The 11,578-nt window shown below is 41.9% G+C and overlaps 1 protein-coding gene across 1 annotated transcript; it reads left to right on the forward strand.

The window, feature by feature from the left end:
• Positions 1 to 1,486: 1,486 nt before the first annotated feature.
• Positions 1,487 to 11,371, forward strand: snrnp70 (small nuclear ribonucleoprotein 70 (U1)). The gene is made up of 10 exons (XM_034113573.1): positions 1,487 to 1,702; positions 2,053 to 2,206; positions 2,317 to 2,379; positions 4,303 to 4,357; positions 4,452 to 4,516; positions 4,628 to 4,690; positions 6,000 to 6,081; positions 9,269 to 9,370; positions 9,885 to 9,984; positions 10,069 to 11,371. The coding sequence occupies exons 2-10, from the start codon at positions 2,060 to 2,062 to the stop codon at positions 10,799 to 10,801; spliced, it is 1,410 nt and encodes a 469-aa protein (XP_033969464.1). The 5' UTR covers positions 1,487 to 1,702; positions 2,053 to 2,059; the 3' UTR covers positions 10,802 to 11,371.
• Positions 11,372 to 11,578: the final 207 nt, after the last annotated feature.

The raw sequence follows: 11,578 nt of genomic DNA on the forward strand, positions 1-11,578 counted from the left end.
CTTTTTCACCTCTTTTCTGGCCCGACAAAATTGTGGTTCTATCGGGGCCAACAAACAGGGCTGAGTCGGGCTGAGTATGCTAAACTAGAGAGAGAGTTCTCATTGAAGATGACGTCACGGCTCCGCCTACACTGCGTTACTATAGTAACTACCCCAGTTCCTAAACTTTAATGGAAGCGCAGCATGAAGTGAGTCGGCCCTGTTAAGGCCCAACGCGGCCAAGCCGTACCGAGCCGTACCGAGCCGTACCGAGTGTGGCCGAGGCCGACCGTGTAGTGGAAATGCGCCATTAGTGGTGCCAAATATTATGTTCTTTGAGCACTTAACACACCAGGCACACAGGTTTGACACCCCATGTACTAGCCTAATTCAGAGTGAAAAAACTGGACTTTTTAGAGTGGCATTTTATTTTGACCAGCCCAAGGCACACATGTAGAAATCATGCTGTTTAATCAGCAACACCTGTCAGGTGAAAGGATTATTTTGGCAAAGAATATTGAATTTAAAGCAATATACGTGTGCATTGAAAAAAGTATTGGATTTTGTACTTCAACAGGAACATGGGAGTCAACCATTAAATAACTCCTGCACCATTTCACTATTGTAATAAACTTTCAAATGTTTTACTGGTAACAGCGTACAAACCTAAACATTTTTTGAACCAAATTAGGGTAGGTGGTGGTGATTTGTAATGCAAAACTTTCTTCAGGCTTATTTCTCCACTTGTTTCAGTAGGTCAGGTTGAAGGAGCCCATCGTTCAACTCCTTGACTAATCAGCCACACTTTCAGATGCTGCTTTTATAAAGGCACTGCTGGAAAAAATACTCTGCTCTTTTAAATGAAAGAGAAGAGTATTCCAAAGTGTAGAAACAGGGCGTTCCTGTTGCTTACACTAACTATGACACTTAGTTAGATACAATTAAAATTAAATGATGCATAGTTTAAGTTGACAGAACAGTCAGCTCCTTCTGGGAAGATGAAATTAACATTTTGATATCTTGAAACAATTGATTAGTCCAAAATATTTCAATGGAAAACATTCTACAAGTAACTGCTACTAAAAACATGTTAACATATTTTACATTTAAGAATGATAATTTTATTTTTTTTCAAATCATATTTATTCAAAAAAATATATGAACATCATACACACAACATACATACAACTTTGACATTTGGGGAATACAGGTAGGCCTACACATACATAAGGGGTTACAAAAAGAAGAAAGATAAAGAAAAGGTAAATAAAATACAAAAGGAAATATTTATTTTTTATTATATTAATTATATATTTGGTTTTGGTTGCCTCTTTAAGTTTGTAATGGTGATGCCATATGCTTTAATTCTAGGTAAAGGTGTGATACATTTGGTTTTGAATTTATCCTAGATGGGGGTGTATGTGGGACGTGTTGGATTGGGATTGTGAATCACGGCATGTGCGGTTTACGTCAGTTCTCGTCGATTTACGGCATCCCGCCATTTTATTTTCAACATACAGCCAACCGCACCACCGCCACAACTAAACAACGCACACGTTCAACTATCTGTCGCCGAACGGCCTGTCCACGTTCAGCGGACCACCTTTAACTTATTGTTGGTCCATCGATTTGCTAAAGTAACGTGGCTCGGTAGGCCTGCTTGCACCGTTCGCTGGTCCTCCTGGTTCATGGTGTGATCTCTGAAGATATTGGAGGAGAGAGGGTAAGAAATAAGCTCGAGGCTCCTTGTTAGCATTGATAGCATGCTTAGCTTGAATGCTCGGTTGAATACCTTCACTACGGTCCCAGTGCTGTAGCGATGATGACCGGAGGTAAACTATTGTTGCGTCAGTTCTATCTAGAATTAACACAATGTTTGTGTATAAACAATGATGTTTGGTTTTGTGATAAAACGTACACACTGGGTATCTGATGGAAGTCGTAAACAACAATCGGCACATGTGTGTGCTGTCTGCGAGCTTCCGTTCTTGGTGTGGGCCTGCGATTTACTGGTATTTTTATGTTGAAGTTCGTGTTTGGTAATTGTATGGTATTAACTGTTGTTATTATTAGGTGAAAGATGACGCAGTTTTTACCCCCGAATCTGCTGGCTCTCTTTGCCCCACGGGACCCGATCCCTTTCCTGTCTCAGTTGGAGAAGCTACCCCATGAGAAGCATCACAACCAGCCGTACAGCGGCATCGCACCATTCATCAGGCATTTCGAGGTCAGTAGCTATTCTTTTGTTATATCTTTATGTGTTGATTTTTGTTACCTTTCTTTTTCTAGCGAACGTTCCCATTCTAATTATTATTTTTTAAATCCCTATGTGATCAGGATCCTAGAGATGCCCCCCCACCCACAAGGGCAGAGACCCGTGATGAGCGGCTGGAGAGAAAGGTGAGCTATGAAATGATGACCTTGACATGATCCCCCCCCCCCCCACACTTATGTAGATGTGCTAGTTCAGGCTCAGGATGTAACAGCCGTGTGTATGAGACACTAAAACTAAGGCTGTCTAAAACCCTGCATAGATGCTGCTATAATCTGATGATGGAACATCAGTACTTTTTTTTTTGGACATCGATACAGTACAAACCAGCCTGTAAAATATTCTCGTATGTGATGCTGTAGCATAGTCAAAGTAATTGACAGTGAAAGCATAGATAGTGGGTTTGATCATGGCTGACAAACTCCTTGTTGGGGATACTTTAAGCAAGTGCCTTGAATATTATACATTTTTAAAACAATAGTTTAAAATGGGTTCTGGCATCACCTTTTGGGATCAAAGCAGTAGCTCAATCTGTAGGGACTAGGAAAGAGATGGGTCACCGGTTCGAGTCCCCATCAGAGCAGATACTGGTAGCTGGAGAGGTGCCATAACCTGTCTGATACCAGAACAACTTTAATAACGGCGTTGTGATGCCAAACGGCGTCAATTCAGACTGAAACACATTCACTTATGGGGATGAGGGATATGCATCACAACCCCTACACATTGGTATTTGTTAGAGCCACCCTTTGTTGCAATAACAGCCTGAAGTCTTCTAAGATAACCGAATTACCAGCTCTGCACAGTGTTCTGGAGGGAATTTTGCCCGTTCTTCTTGGCAGATTGGCTCCAGGTTGTTCGGGTTGGTTGGATGATGCCTGTGAACCGCAGTTTTCAAACAGTGTTTTGATGGGGTTGAGATCTGGACTTTGACTTGACCACTTTAAGACATTAACCTTTCTATTGTTTTACCACTGCTGTGTTATTTTGGTCTTGTCCTTTGGATCCTTGTCCTGCTGAAGGGTTTCGTTTCTCCAAAGTTGTTTTTTTGTAGCACACTAAAGCAATTTCCAGGTGGCCGACAGGGGCAAACGTGCTAAACCGGCCCACCGTATTTTTCTCCATGTATTTTGCTCCATCCAAGATGCCCAGTCCCTGCTGATGAAAAGTATCAAGCAACATGAGAGGTATTCCTCGAGGCATGGGCAAATTTGCGGATTTGTGCCAAACCTAGGGCTTTGAATTTTGAGAAAAAACATCTGCATCTCTGTCTCATCAGACCTAAAACCCTCTCCCAAATCTTAAAAGGGTCACTCTAATCCTTTCTGGCAAACTCCAGACATGCTTTGATATCACTATAGTTGAATAATGGCGTCTTTCTAGCCACCCTCCTATATAGGCCAGTGTTATGCATAGCTCTGGCACCTTCACCCCGCTCAGCCACTGAACTCTAACTCCCTCATACCCCTTTCCTACCAAAGCAGTTCCAGAGCCAGTCGAGGGATGGTCTTGTTTAGGTGGTGTTAGGTGGTGTAATGCACCTTCCACTATTAATCCAACAGTTCAAACAGGGATATCCAAACACATTTAAACCTTTATTTGTTATAATCTTATATATTTTCTCCCAATATTCGTTCTAATAAATAGAGCCTGAATGCACCGACTCCTCTGATACCAATGGCTAACATCCATATCATATATTTACCTGTCTGTTCTTCTCATTGGGTTGCTGTATACACTTTTTTTTATTATCATTAAAGCTGATGCCAGTGGGCAAAATGATCCTTCAATCCCAACAGGGGGATTTTTTTTTTTAGCAAAGACTAGCATTGTCCAATTGTAATACAGACAGTGTCCCACTTACATATGTCAATATAGAATTACAAATATTGTATTATTTATTTTTCTACTGACTTACTTGACCTGATTCATGCATGATTCTACCACAAATGTTCAGTTTACAGCTGCTTTTGATACGATTCTTTCTGAAACATGGGTGTCTGTACAGTTGTGGAAGATTGACCATTTCCTGCAAATGTTTTGTTTTGCAGAGGCGAGAGAAGATTGAGAGGAGACAAGCAGTGGTGGAGACGGAGCTCAAGCTTTGTACGTTTTTCTAGTGCCGTACAATTTATGCTTTTTCACTGTATATGGTTACTTGTCGTGAACTAATTTCATTTTACCATTTGCATTATGTCAGGGGACCCCCATAATGATCCCAATGCACAAGGGGATGCCTTCAAGACTTTGTTTGTTGCACGAGTGGTGAGTATGTTGAAACAAATGAATTTGTGTTTTGAAATGTGGTCTGTAGACAAAGGTAATGTGATTTAATATTTTTGGTTTATGTCTAATGTTATTCTGTTTCTACTGTAGAACTATGATACTACAGAGTCCAAGCTTCGCCGTGAGTTTGAGGTCTATGGTCCCATCAAGCGGGTATGTTCAGTTTCTGTTTCTCACATCTTGAGACCTGTACAAACGTAACTTTAATTACACCAACTGATTATATACTCTTAATTCCTCAATTAGTAGCCATAACATCTTCCTGCAAGTACTGTACTGTACTGCCGGCAAGCCAAGACATTAAATCCATTAATATAAATGTTTTTCCTTAGTCTGTCATTGTTGTGTTTAAAAAAAAAAAAACCTAAGCAGCAAAGATAGGAAACATACATTGTGTACAATTCCCAATTGGTTTGAATATGCTTTCTTAAATAGATTCAGTTGTGCATCGTCAGTTTAGCAGAAAATTCGAAATAGTGATTTAAATCACATTTGAACACTGTTGTTAATAAAACTGCAAGTCTGAAGGTACATTCACACCGGACGTGATGCTATTTTTGTTTAGGGTGCCCGATTACATGTCAAGGCATAGTCGCAAATTCACACTTGTGGCGTGATTGCCTGGCGTTGAATCAGAAAACCAAAACATTAGCTGTTAGCACACAGAGCTCACAGCTCCTCATATCTGTTCAGAAACTGGAGAAAAGTTCTGAATGTACAAACTACAGACTGTCTAAGGCAGGGGTGCCCAATACGTCGATCGACTGGTCGTTCGCAAAGGTAGTGTGGGTAGATCGCATGGCATTGAAAGACTTTTTTTTTTTTAAGTTAGCCTATCATCCATCCTTACTATGGCATTTGCCACTTGATTGACGTACAGGTAAGCCAGTCTGAGTTGTATTGTGCCATACGGGTTCATGCAGTTATGAGGGGGCCTCACCTCCTCATCTGAAGCGCAACTGCGCCACAGTTTATCTGCCGTTATGAGGGGGCCTCACCTCCTCATCTGAAGCGCAACTGCGCCACAGTTTATCTGCCGTTATGAGGGGGCCTCATCTGAAGCGCAACTGCGCCACAATTTATCTGCCGTTTAGTCTACTTTTGTTGGTATCTACATGGACATAAGCCCTGCCTCCTAGCCAGCGCGTCTTGGTTAAATAACACAAGTAAAAACAGCTGACAGCTGCGGTCAAACTTGAGCAATTGAAGTGCTGCAAATCTTCGCATCGCTTTAATCGCTTAATCACCATTCGAAAATAAACAGTTCAAGGTCACAAAAGTATTTACAGAAAGATGTTTTTAGATGGCATATTAAACAAGTCTATATTTTATTATTGTTAAGTTTCAGCTGGTTTGGATTCAACTAAAGTTTGTGGCCTGTATATCTAATGGGTGTGGTAGATCTGTTTGGGTAAAGATGAATTCCACAGCCAACTAATGCCTCCATTCCTGTTTGTTTCAGATTTACATAGTCTACAACAAGAGGACGGGAAAGCCTAGGGGCTATGCATTCATTGAGTATGAGCATGAACGAGACATGCACTGTGAGTACCAATATTAAGAGCTCTCAGCCAAAACCATGATGATGTATGATCACAGGTTTATGAAGACTGATGTCTGACATGCAGGCGGGCTCTTCAGTTGAACCCCCTCTCCTTTTTACTATATTGATATTTTAGGGAATGATCCTGGGTTGTCAACATTCTCCCTTACAAGGGTGACTACCATCTAATCAAACCAAATATATGGTTTATTGAATCCAAAGAATCAGAGTACTTTACCAGATTTATGTTTTTCCAATTGCATGTTGAAACCAGAGTCTGGTGGTTGTGTGATGTGTGTGTCTGTGTTTGATGCGTGTCATTGGTTGACTAATAGTCTGGTTGAGGAGGGGAACCACTTCATTCAGTGGGGCATTCTGGGAAAAGAGGGAGGATCAAGAGGTAGAACTGTCTTTCACCTGTGAACCTCAACCTCTGGCCTTTCAAAGGGCACACTGTCTTAAACTGTTAAGCGTGGTAGCTCTGTGGAAGATCATCTTTCCTGGTGGGACTGTGATGGTAAGCACAATGGTCATATTGGTCACCAAGCATCAATAGCTTGTTGGCCAAAAATGTTTTACGGACTGTTGGAAACCTAGCTTGTTTTGGCAAACGTGTTTATTGGTAGTCTTCAAACCTGGTCAATGTGAGATTGGTTCAATTTACTGAGTTAGAGTAGATTTTAAACTGATGGTGATGCCATAGTGAATAGGGAGTACTGTCATTAGACGAGTGAATGGTGCAATCTAGCCCAATAACACCATTCTAAGATATAAAATTGCCTCGTCAAGACCACAGCATCATGTCGTCACATCAGGGGGTGAACTGAGGGGGATGTGGGGCTAAACAGTATATTAACTGTGTGTTGTTCTCATTGCCACTGCAGCCGCCAATCTGTGATGGCTATTGGCCAGAGCTGGCTGGCAGATGATGATGGTTATGATACATCTACACCCTACTACCACAGCTCAGTATATGGTTGGTATAATGGGTTTGTATGATGGGTAAGATTTCTTTCCACCCTCCATCTCCTACATAGGAAAGAGGAGCTACGTTCAATGGGTAAAGTGTATTACTTTGCAAGCCTTAAAGGGCTTTTACTGCAGTAACTACTACTTGGATGTTAGGCTTTGACCATTGAACGCACCCCTGACCACTAGCTTTTTAAATGTTACCCAATGATTTTGCCTTTTTTGTTGAAGCCACCTCAGTAGGGCGTATGCTTCTCAATAGCAATAATTTAGCTGTATGCAAGGGCAAAGGGAGGGTGAAATCCAAGTGAAATGTTACACAGCTGTAAATCCTTGCACATTTTTGTGGAGTTAATTGTAATTTAATCCAGCAGGGAAGCCACATCAGTAAAATGATTCTCATGAGTTTATTCCTTTAAATACAGAAACATATGTGGTAGGTTCCTTAGTATTCTGTAACTATGTAGGCTGTACAGAAAATGTAACCTGCATTGACTGTCGACTAATAATTTTGAAAAAGTATATTAAATCTTCATGTCAGTTTGGCACTGTGTACAGGCACATTTATCTTAACCAAACAGTTTATTTTATTATCCTGTGCATGTCAATCCATACTTTTGTGTCACAATTTATACATATAAACCTTTCTGTGACTTTATTCCTTAATCTGCCAATTATTTTGGAGCAAAATGTTCTCTGTCCGGCAGGTTGTAGGTGCTAATTAGCCACGACCCCTTTTCATTTATAAAATATTAAATCCAGCTGGGGTTGATGTACAATACTGTCCAAACTAAGGGGACTGAGCTGGCTTTAATAGAAATGGTCGATGAGGGGAGTTATTTTTGTAACTGCTAAATGGGCTTTCCATACATGTCTTCACTACATAACAAAGGTAGACACTAGTTTTTGTAGCCTTACACATGAACTCATAACAATAGTAAAGTCAAAAATGTTAAAGAAATTGTTTCTACAGTTTCATGTCAGTAAATAGGTTGAGACATTGGATTACTGATATTTCACAACACTTAAGATCAACAACATGTCAGTGAACAAGACTTCATTGAATTTGTAGGTTTACAAAAGACAATGTTGTTTTTTCAGTTTTGCTAGGACTGGTGGGGGTTTGGTAAGGCCCTATCATTGGATGAATGATGTCATCCTAAGTGAACTCATAAAGGGGGGTGGGGGGGGTGCTGGTAAGGCCCCTGATAGAGGTCTGGTAATGGTATGTGTATTCTGGTGCTGGGGGAGTTTGGTAAGGCCCTAAGAATGGGGCAGAGACTTTAAAAGGCCCTTTAGTGAGAGAGCATGGTAAGACCTCTGTATAGTATGAGTGAGGGAGTTTGGTAAGGCCCTCAGAATGTGTATTTGAGGATTTGGTAAGGCCCTCGGACTGTGATTACTGATGGGTTTTGGTAAGGCCCTGCTTTTGGATGTTCAGTTTTCTCCTCAGGGATCGTCACTACTACAGACCAGTGTAGCAGCCAGGATGAGCCAGATGTCAACTTTCATTTTTCACAGATGGATCAGAGACTATTGTGTGGTATAATGGAACGAGGTGTGGTACTAGGTCTAAATAGATACGAGGTTTGAAATCTGCCAAATGTCGGAGCCCCCTTTTTTTATCAATGTTGATCTCCCATAAAGCTTGTAAAATATCTCCAGAGATCAAAGCTGCTATCACAGAACATTCTACTACCATGCCAATGTATTCAATGAGAAAAATCCTACAGCTAAAAGTTTAAGATGCATTCGATTTCCCTGACTAGTGACATGCTGTTATCGGGTTATCTGCCAAGCTTTTGTCATGGCCAAATAGTGTCTAAACTTTGTACAAAAACCTCAAACCATGTTTTACTAATATGATAGAAATTTTAGAAATTCAACCTGTAAAAAAACAGAAAAGTCACATATTGGTACCCGATATATTAAGTTGCAATGATAACAGTACTTTAAGAAATATATAGGATTACTACTATCATTGCTAAAAAATAGAGCTGGGTATTTAAAAGATGCAGTAAAAAGTGTAACATAGAAGTCACTCATCGGGTGGAAGGAAGTCTGCTCCCATTTCCTTCGGCTTTTACCCAGAGAGCAGCCATCTCGGCCTCGCCTGCTCCTGGTCAGTATAATAATGCACTGTTTGTTTCCTTGGCCACATTGATGGTCATATAAATATCTCACGTCTGCCTTTCCCTTTCTCCATTTTTCTTCTCCAGCCGCCTACAAACACGCAGATGGGAAGAAAATCGACGGTAGGAGAGTGTTGGTGGATGTGGAACGAGGACGCACTGTCAAAGGATGGCACCCTCGTCGGCTAGGTCAGCTGTTTCTCATTTACAGCTCAAATGTGTTTGTACAAATGGTGAACTCCTGTAAAGAAAAACTCAGGGTGTCGGATGTGTTGTGGTTCATTCTTAAATCTGTTATTTGTTTACATACATACTCTATGTCTATGTGTAACTGAAGTTACTAATTATGTCTCAATGATTACCTCTTATTAACCTCAAGACACCTACCGCATAGATATTATTCACAGGCTCTTGTCACTCTCAGAAACTGCGGAGCAGCAGCGTAACATCAACCTCTCACCATCACTGCTTCCTGTCCTGTTGCTCTTTCCAACCCCCTTCATAAACATGCTAATTTGTATTAGTTCGGACATTTTGAGACTTAGGTTTGTCAAAGCTAATTACAAGTCAGCATCTCCACTAGGATGACTCAAATGTTGTATGGCACACATTGGGTGTTTGCCGACAAAGCCAAGTGTGATGATTGATGCTATGGTCACAAGTTGACACGTATTTATCTTTTTCCTTTTCTTCCTTTAACTAGGTGGTGGATTGGGTGGCACTAGGAGAGGGGGAGCCGATGTCAACATCAAGCACTCAGGCCGAGATGATGCATCACGTTATGACGATCGGCCTATTGGCGGGTAAGTACTTTCAGGAAAGATCTGTTTTTAGTATAAAATGTATCGCTTTTTTGTAAAACGATCTTTAATTTGACCTGCTCTTAGTGATCGGGAGCGTGGGGAGCGAGGGGAGCGGAGGGAGCGCAGCCGGGAGCGTGACAGAGACAAGGACAAGGACAGAGAACGCCGAAGGTCCCGTTCCCGCGAACGTCGTAGGCGTACCCGTTCTCGAGAGAGGGAGAGAGAAAGACCGGTTGGAGCAGTGGAGGATAGCATTGGTAGTACCCGGCGTCGAGAGCGAGAGAAGGAACGTGGCGGAGCAGGGGGAGAAGACGACAGGAGTAGGGAGAGGAGTCGAGAACGGAAGAGAAGGAGCAGGAGCAGAGATCGTAAGAAAGACAGGGAGAGGGGCAAAGGTCTGGAAGGGGAGGAGGTCAGTCAAGCAGACGGGGCTGCGGAGGGTGGGGAGCGGGTGCTGGAGGAACATGAGGGTGAAGTGGGTGAGGGCATGGAAGAGCGTAAAGAAAAGGAAAGAGACCGCAGGCGCAGCCACAGAGACAGAGACAGACGCAGGGGAGACCGTGACAAAGACAGGGAGCACAAGAGGGAGCGGGGGGAGAGAGACAGGGGGGAACGCAGAGAGGAGCGCCACGGCTCCCTACGAGATGATGCGCTACCCCAAGATGAGATGGGCAATGAGGATGAGGGGGGAGCGCCTCCACACATGGATGAGTACAGTCAGGACGGGATGATCGACCAGCAGTCTGTGCCATCCGCTGATGGCTATGGTTCCAGTGAAAATGGCTACAAGATGGAGGCCCCAGGAGAGGAGTACTGAGATCTTCTTCCAGCAGGCTCCCGCTCATACATTTTCTCATACTATACTCTGAATTGGCCCTAACCCTAAAGGATGTCAGGGCTACTTCAGTTCAAGGCATCTAGCCACCCTCCCATCTTTCAGAATCTGTTGAAATGTTCCTATTGTTGCACGCACAGTTAAATCACTTAACTAATTGATCTCACTATAGTTGCAGCTCTCCTGCTTTGCCCAACTAATCCGTGCCACTTAATGTTATCAGATTGCCTTGGGTGCAAACTGGTAGGTTTTTTCTTTTCACTTGGCTTGGGATGAAGTGTAGAAACACAAGCTATACTTTTTAGATGGGTAGATTGTGTTGTCTTTTATTTCTGAATCATTAAGCAGTTAGATTGTATGCTCATTTGAAACTAAGTGACAAATCTCTCCAATGTTTGTGATATTGAAGGAAATGTAGTACTCTGTGACAATTGAGGGCTGTTCTGTTTATTCATTCTGGAATAAAGTTTTTTTTTAAATTATGTCTGCTGCTTGTATGTTAGATTTGCATAGTCATTTTAATAAAGGTGTGGCTTAAAGCCAGAGCTCCTTCTTATTGTGACTTAACTGCTTTTTTCAATCTTTTTTTTCTTCCAATCATCTAAATGCAGTATAAAAGTAAGCTGGCCATAGGTACTTGAACATGTAACAATATGTTCACAATTGATTTGAACAGCATCAATAATGTTGTGTGGAACAACTGGTGTGGACATTTGTATTAGAATATGACATGTAGTTATTTGGCTCAGCTTTAAATGC

Source organism: Trematomus bernacchii, unplaced genomic scaffold, assembly GCF_902827165.1.
Source record: "Trematomus bernacchii unplaced genomic scaffold, fTreBer1.1, whole genome shotgun sequence".
Taxonomy (NCBI): domain Eukaryota; kingdom Metazoa; phylum Chordata; class Actinopteri; order Perciformes; family Nototheniidae; genus Trematomus; species Trematomus bernacchii.

Bases quoted from the DNA above. Each gene is read 5' to 3' on its own strand.
- snrnp70 (XM_034113573.1), top strand. From the start codon at position 2,060: ATGACGCAGTTTTTACCCCCGAATCTGCTGGCTCTCTTTGCCCCACGG. The intron at 4,358-4,451 runs GTACGTTTTTCT...GCATTATGTCAG, and splicing joins GGAGACGGAGCTCAAGCTTT to GGGACCCCCATAATGATCCC. The intron at 4,517-4,627 runs GTGAGTATGTTG...TTTCTACTGTAG, and splicing joins CTTTGTTTGTTGCACGAGTG to AACTATGATACTACAGAGTC.